The 7,761-nt window shown below is 37.3% G+C and overlaps 1 protein-coding gene across 1 annotated transcript in view; it reads right to left on the bottom strand.

Moving 5' to 3' along the window:
* Positions 1 to 2,801: 2,801 nt before the first annotated feature.
* Positions 2,802 to 7,761, bottom strand: part of LOC107677545 (bromodomain adjacent to zinc finger domain protein 2B-like) — an 82,215-nt gene continuing 77,255 nt past the window's right edge. The window contains exons 30-37 of the mRNA XM_016472473.1: positions 6,808 to 7,075; positions 6,481 to 6,636; positions 5,370 to 5,530; positions 4,982 to 5,283; positions 4,382 to 4,517; positions 4,129 to 4,275; positions 3,040 to 3,323; positions 2,802 to 2,949 (exon numbers count right to left, since the gene is read on the bottom strand). Of these exons, the coding sequence (XP_016327959.1) occupies positions 2,802 to 2,949; positions 3,040 to 3,323; positions 4,129 to 4,275; positions 4,382 to 4,517; positions 4,982 to 5,283; positions 5,370 to 5,530; positions 6,481 to 6,636; positions 6,808 to 7,075 (1,602 nt within the window). The remainder of the gene's footprint in view (positions 2,950 to 3,039; positions 3,324 to 4,128; positions 4,276 to 4,381; positions 4,518 to 4,981; positions 5,284 to 5,369; positions 5,531 to 6,480; positions 6,637 to 6,807; positions 7,076 to 7,761) is intronic.

Genomic DNA, 7,761 nt, shown 5'->3' with positions numbered 1-7,761 from the left:
TTCCCGTTTGTCCACGTGGTTAACAGAAGCGAAACAAGTAATAGGAAAGAGGAGAAATAAAAAGCAATATTTATTTTAAAAATAAAAAATTTTTGTTTACTGCGCTGTATTTGTTTTGTCACTTTATCAGACTGCCATAATTGTGTGTATTTTCTTATACATTATGCGCAGCCATATTCATTTTTATGTACAAATTAACATTTTAATTTAATCATTATGAATTCAATCACATTTCTTAAGACGTTTCCTATATTTTATGTCTTTCTTGCTGAGATTTAGCTTATTGTTAAATCGCTTAAACTCATTGATAACAATAAGAAAAACAAGTTTCTTAAGGCTTATGATGACATTTTCCTTACTGGTTGAGGTGTTGTTGTTTTTTCTCCCTTTCCTTTATCTTATTGTATTTCAATGCAGTTCTGTTTCTTGTTGTATTTTCTTTCTTGAAAAAAAAAAATATATATATAGTTATTTTCATGAAAAAATACAAACAGTAAAATAAAAAAATAAAAAGAAAGAATGAAAGAAAGAAAAAGTATTTAGAGGAACCTTAATCTTAAATATTTAATAGTTAAATATTCAAGTCCTAATGTGTTGGAAAATGGCAATTTGTTTTCAACCTTTAAAAAAAAAAAAAAAAAAAAACTTCTTGCTACCTACACTGATTTAAAAATGCATTTTTCACTAATAACATGACCCGTAAAATGAAAGAAAATGAGACCACTGCTAAGGAATAAAATAACACATTAGACACTGTCTGGATTTAAAAACATCCTTTTAATAAGTCCGTGCCAAACATCCACACACTCGCACAAACACACGCTCGCACTCTCATACACACACACACACACACTCACACGCACACACACACACACTCACACACTAGTGAAAAATAATGCTCCTACAAAAAGAACGCTACCATTTGTTTCCCACAATATCTTTATAAATAAAATAACTTCAAGTACTCTGACGCAGGTACAAAAAAACTCTGTTCTAGCTGCCTCCAGTGGGCCACGACACACGCGGGTGCTTACCGAACGCCTGCTGTCCATCTCTGAGCGCCTCTGGGGCCAGCCAGCTTTCATATGGGTTCAGAAATGAGTTTCGTACAGTATGCCTTTGAGTGGAGGCCTTGATGTGTTGTATATAAGAAAACAATAACATTACAAAAAAGGGAAAAAACGAAACCAAACAAAAAAGAACAAATTATTTTCCCTATACCCTGTTCTGAAGGGCAGGCACTACTAAGATTAAGGAGACCACAGTGTTTTGTAGAGGATATGTATATACTGTACAAACAATAAATGTATATTATTGATCACTTTAAGACTAAAATTAATTGCTACAAACGTTCTAAGGCATAAACAATATCCAATGTCTGAAACAATATGTACACATCATTCCAAACAAGACTCAATATATTGACATTAATAGACAGTATGTACACATGGGTGCCTCCTGCTTGTCTGTGTGTATGTGTGTGTGTACAGTGATGCCGTTAATTCACGTTCAGAGGGTTGAATACTCTAATGCCACATGGCACAGAACAGTGTAAACAGTGTTTCTTTTTTTTCTTGGCTTTGTTTCATATTTGGAAAGGAAAAACAAACAAATAAACATTCCATTAGATTTAAAGCAGTTTTGCTGTTTCTTCCTTTTCATAGAAAATGAAGAGTGGACCTTTCTTTTATTTAGTCATAAATAATCATTTAAAAAATTAAATACATTCACTATAATATTAACGATAAAGTAAAAATACAAAACCAAAATAAAAAGATATTTACAAGTAGTGGAAAGGGATTTTTCTCCTTAGTACAGCTCTGATGGTTGAAATTTCAGTGCGATTTCTCTTTTCTAGAAGGAAATGGTATTGCACAAAGACACCCGCTGTCTTGTGTCTCTTTGGGTGTTGATGTGGGATTGGTCGGTCCTGAAGGCTCTGTGTCAAAGAGAGAGCTGTGACTCCTCTGCTTTTGAGCCCCGGTCGCAGGTTTGAAATGACAGCTCGTGGTGGTCCGAGACCACCTCAGTTAGTCTGCTTCAGGGGATCAGTTACTTCATTTGCATCTCATTATTAAAGAATCATATAACACTTAAAGTTTTTTTTGTATGTAAGTATGTGCTACACATAATGGAAGACAGTGCTAAATATATTTTGTTTTAGAGGACACATAGACACATTTTATATTTTAAAGGACACATAGAGCATAACCTATATTTATTGTGATTTTATTGACATGGATATTATGTTCATTTATAAAGTTTATATTTTTGTGTAGCATTTATTTATTTGCTTTATTATTTTTTTAATATTTAATGTATATTTCAGTCATTTATTTTGGTGGAAAAAGTTTAAAAGAGTACATTAAAAGGGTGAAATTGGTAATTTAGGCATTCACATTTTTATAAATGGATTTTGTACATTTTAAAAGTATTTTATTTGAGGATACATGGAGATTAATTCTTACTTGCTGTTATTCTCTTGATGTGGACATATGTTCAATTGTATAGTGTATATTTTTGTTTATTTATTTATTTGTGCATTTATATTTATGCTTATCAATATTTATTTGAGTTATTTTATCCCAGAGCATTAATACAAATCTTAATACATCAAATAATTTTAAAAATAAAATGCTTTTAACTATACATATTTGTTTCATACAATTTATAAAAGCATTTATTTTAATAAATTAAATAATTATTCAAATTCAATTTTGGTTCATTTTCATCTTCCCGTATTTCATGCCACCTTCCCAGCTTTTACTTTTTCACATTTTTCAAAACCGAGTGAGAGACACTTACTGGCTGCTGATGAGTTTCTCACGGATAGTGGAGAAGTCCATGGGTTTTTTAATGACTTTGCGGTACCCTGGGACAGATTTGAGGTTAACCGGTGAGAGAAAGGGCCAGGCGTCCTGATGACGTTCCAGTTCAGCCAACAGAATCCTGAGAAATTCAAACATACATGAGAGCTGCATTAAAACAAACATCGAAATCCAGGAATACACACAGAAAGTAACAGAATGCGGGTGATACCTGCACAGGCCCAGGTCCCGGTTGTTGTCTCTGGCTGTTTTGGCTCTTTTTACACAAGCAGGGCTGTCCGGTTTGGGTGCTGGGGGGGTGGAGGTGTTCTTCTTGGCCTGGGTGGAGGTGGTGGCTGCTTTCTTTGGGGTGCTGTTGTTGCTGCTGGTGGCTTCTTCTTCACACGTCTCAGTCTGCTTCTTGCTTTTCTTGGCTGCTTCTGTTGCTTTTTTTCCTCCAGTGCCTGGTGGTGCACGATTCGGAGTCTTCTTAGCTTTAGGTGACTGACCGCTTGCCTGAAAGAGTGTTCAGGACTAGTTCAGATTTACAGGTTCATAATGCTACATGTTTACAACACATTAACATATATGAATACACTTAATAACACTCCAAATAAGTCAATGAACACAGTACACATAACTGCTCACAGTGCTACAGTACATAATTATAACTCATCAGCACTTGCAGTCACTTTCCGTCATTTCCACTGATAAAATAATGAGAAGATTAAGAAAAAATACATCATTATTATTATTAATGCAAAAAAGGGGTATGCAATACAAATCCTTTTAACAGGCCAGTGTTTTAATAGTTTAATTGAGCATTTAAATAAATGCTATTCTTTTGAACTTACTATTCATCAAGAACACTGAAAAAAATGTATCAAGTTTCCACAAAAACAATATATTATTAAGCAGCTCAACTGTATTCAACACTGATAAGAAATACTTCTCGAGCATCAAATAAACATTTTTATAATGATTTCTGAAGGATCATGTGACACTAAAGACTAGAGTAATGATGCTGAAAATTCAGCTTTGCATCACAGATATCAATAAAATGCTAAAATATATAAAAATAGAAAAGTGTTATTTTAAATTATAAAAATATTTAACAATATCACTGTTTGTACTGTATTTTTAATCAAATAAATAATTCAAACAAAAAAATAAATCTTAATTATCTAAATATATAAATAACAAAAATCTTAATATATAAATAACAGGCATACATATAGACACATAAGCTCATCATCTCAGAGACATGCCCCTCAGCAAATGAGAACTTGTACTCGTGATGATGTGAACTGGAAATGGTTACCTTGGAGATGCAAGCAGGGCAGTACCAGTCTCCCTCTGGGATGTTGGTTATCTTAGGTTTGTGGCAATAGGTGTGACACCCCTTATCACAGCCGTCACACAGCAAAAGCAGGTCTTCATTATCACCCTTTCGGCACATCTGACAGTACTGCACACAAAAAACAGGCATATAAGTATGGCAACTGTCTGCAACATATATTGTAGATGCATAACAAAATAAGTGAACCCTGTGGTTTGTGCATGACATGACTTACCACTTTCATGATGGACCTCTCCCAGGCGATGGATTTCTGGAGCTGCTGCAGACACATAGCCAGCTGAGAGGAGCTGCGTACCTCGCTCAGCGCCTTCCGCCACAGCTTCATCCCTGGAGCAATCTCTTCCTCTCCCCTGCGACACACAAAAACACAACGCACAGATCAGAGAGGGGGTTTATTTCAAACTTGTAATTTGTTCTTAATGTCTATATCAAATTGAGTGGCTGGCACACACACACACACACAGACTATATAGTGTGATAGAATTCTGTGGCATGACTTCACAGCCATACATGAGGACGGAGAGCTGTGTGTACCATGCACTTAGAAGTATTAGAAAACAAATCAAGTTTTGATGTTTTTAAACTCCGTCTGTGCACTGCTGATTAAAACCATGCAGCCAAAAACAGGAAAGGTGCAGGCAAGGGAACGAGAGGAAGAAAAAAAAAATGAAACAGCACGAGAACCAAAATCCGAAACTGGAGCCAGGGTGAGAACGGATGGACGGACGAGCAGAGAAGCCCCAGCCAGCAGAGAGAGGGGGAGGGGGAGGATGAGGAGGAGCAGAGACGAAGGCTGGCAGTCTGGATGACCTACCCTTCCCCTCCAGCGCTAGTGGATGGAGCAGGTGCGGGGACAGTGACTGTACCCACATTATCCAGTTTGATCTGGATGGTGGTCCCTAAGGGGCTCCGCAGGTACCTTCTCTCAATGTGACGCTCCAGCTCTGCCAATCGCGCCACTGCGATGTCTAGCGGATTGCTGGGTCGACGGACCAGGCCTTTCTCCGAGCTTCGCTCCTCCTGAGACTCTGCCCCGGGGCGGGGCTTGGGGAGGGCCTTGTGCTCATAATAGACCAGGTCCTCTCTTTCAGACTGTGGTTCAGGATATGTCCAGCCCTGAAAAGCAAAGGATTGTGGGGTATAGGTTAGTAGAAGACATGACAACGATTTGATGCATTTCTGGAAGCTGTACAAAAGCTCACCTTGACCTGCAGGCTGGCGGACGTGACTTTGCGCTCCAGCTCCTCCACCTGTTGCAGCAGAGCGATGTCGGTCTCCATGGCCTGCTCCTCCACACACCACTCCTGCAGCGTCTCCACGGAAACCTGGCCCTCGTCGAGCTCCGAGACCTCCATAACTGCCACTGCAAACAAAAAATAAGACAGCCATAAGACCCCAGGAGAAATCACACCCGTAAAGCACATCACAGCACAATTCAGCTCGTTCTGACAACTGCATGCTCGGCTGAGTCGGTTAGACAGTGTTTTATGAATATTATTTACGACTGCAAACAAGTCAGATAGTACATTTTGGTTATTCGGATTTATTTTATTTGCATTCTAAATCAGTTAACCTCAAATCTGAATTTGCCAAAATGTGCTCACATTTATTTTCTTTAAAAAAATATACTGGAAAGCAGCTTGTTACTTGTTCTTACATCAGTTATAACAGTAATTTGTGCATAATTACATGCAACTAACCCTAAACCAAGTATATGTTGTTAATTAATATTACTCAGTACTTAATGTATAATTACGCTGTAACACTGCAAGTTCTGTCATCATTTACTAAAATTATTAACCAAACAGTTGACGGTAGCCATTGACCTCCATAGTATATTTTTCCATACTATGGAATTCAATGGCTACCGTAAACTGTTTGGTTACCAACATTTTTCAAAATATCTTCTTTCATGTTTAATAGAAGAAAGAAACTCATTCAGGTTTGGAACAAGTAAAGGGTGAGCAAATTACAACAATTTTCATTTTTGGGTGAACTATCCCTTTAAATTAAGTGTTACCATATACTTCAGTTTTAAAACATTCAGTTCCTCTTTTATGGAAGAAATCAACAATAAAAAATGACAAAATTTTTTATGAAATTTAGTTTCGTTATAAGTCTTCCTTGGATTTCATCTAAAAAGGAAAATGCAGTATGAAGGTCTTTTTCCATCATTTTATGACAAATTAGGTAAATGTGTATAAATAAACAATCTCTGGCAGCCTTTGTCTGCTTGAACTGTTTTCCATGGCTAAATCTGTAAGATAAAACACACACAGGCACATTGTGTTATTTCATAGTGATTGAACTCACCCTCTCGGTTCTTGTTACAGGTCTGCGTGATGAGCTCCATGGATTTCTGCAGCTGTTTCTGCAGGGCTCTCTCTCGGATGCCTCTGCTGTGAAGAGCGTTCACTAGCGCTTTCAGCTCCTCCATGTCTGTCACCTTCCACCAGCCCAGCAGCATGTCTGCCAATCAGACAAAAACATTTCCATCAACAACCGCAAACAAAACTCGACTAATGACTCGTTGTTGAGAAAAGTAAAAACTGAAAGTGCAACATTATCATTTAACAGCTAGGTGGAGTAGCATTTGTTTGTGTTATTTCTGAGTGATTTAGTTGATGGTACTGCACTCACTCTCTGGTATGGGCAGGGGTTGAGGGTGGTCGTGGTTCCTAGGAAGGTCCAGTGCTATTGGAGAAGAAGCAGATATAAGCTTCTCCCCAGTGGGAACAGGAGAACCACTTTTGCTGGTTGAGACGCTGGGTGCCAGCAGGGGGCTGGCGCTGCCCTCCACTGAGGAGTATATGTGCAGGGGGCTGCTGCACAGGGGGGGATTGGGGCTGATGACCCCACCGGACCAGTTGCCCAAAGGCAAACCAATCAGCGTTCCACCTGGCTTTACCTGGGAGGAGATAATGAGAATGCATGAGATACATGATGAGCATCCATTTAATTTAAATCAGTGCTTCTCAACTACTCAAAATTATCGATTTTTCTTTTATGCCAAAAATCATTAGGATATTAAGTAAAGATCATGTTCCATGAAGATATTTTGTAAATTTCCTACCGTAAATATATCAAAACTTAATTTTTAATTAGTAATATGCATTGCTAAGAACTTCATTTGGAAAAGTTTAAAGGCGATTTTCTCAATATTTAGATTTTTTTGCATAGTTGTATCTCGACCAAATATTGTCCTATCCTAACAAACCATACATCAATGGAAAGCTTATTTATTCAGCTTTCAGATTTTGTATAAATCTAAATTTCGAAAATTGACCCTTATGACTGGTTTTGTGGTCCAGGGTCACATATATGAAGAAGCCTAATTTTAAATGTGTGATTTCTAGACCTGGAAAAGTCATGTAAACGAACAAAATCGTAAAACGACATGAGAATTTGTATAATTAATATTTTTTTGGTTATTCCAAGCTAAAACATTTTATCAGGTAGAAATTGTAAGAATATATATATATATACAGTGGGTACGGAAAGTATTCAGACCCCCTTAAATTTTTCACTCTTTGTTATATTGCAGCCATTTGCTAAAATCATTTAAGTTAATTTTTTTTCCTCATTAATGTACAC

Source organism: Sinocyclocheilus anshuiensis, unplaced genomic scaffold, assembly GCF_001515605.1.
Source record: "Sinocyclocheilus anshuiensis isolate Anshui unplaced genomic scaffold, SAMN03320099.WGS_v1.1 scaffold472, whole genome shotgun sequence".
Taxonomy (NCBI): domain Eukaryota; kingdom Metazoa; phylum Chordata; class Actinopteri; order Cypriniformes; family Cyprinidae; genus Sinocyclocheilus; species Sinocyclocheilus anshuiensis.
Note: the sequence above shows the minus strand (reverse complement) of the source record. Positions and strands in the feature narration are given on the sequence as shown.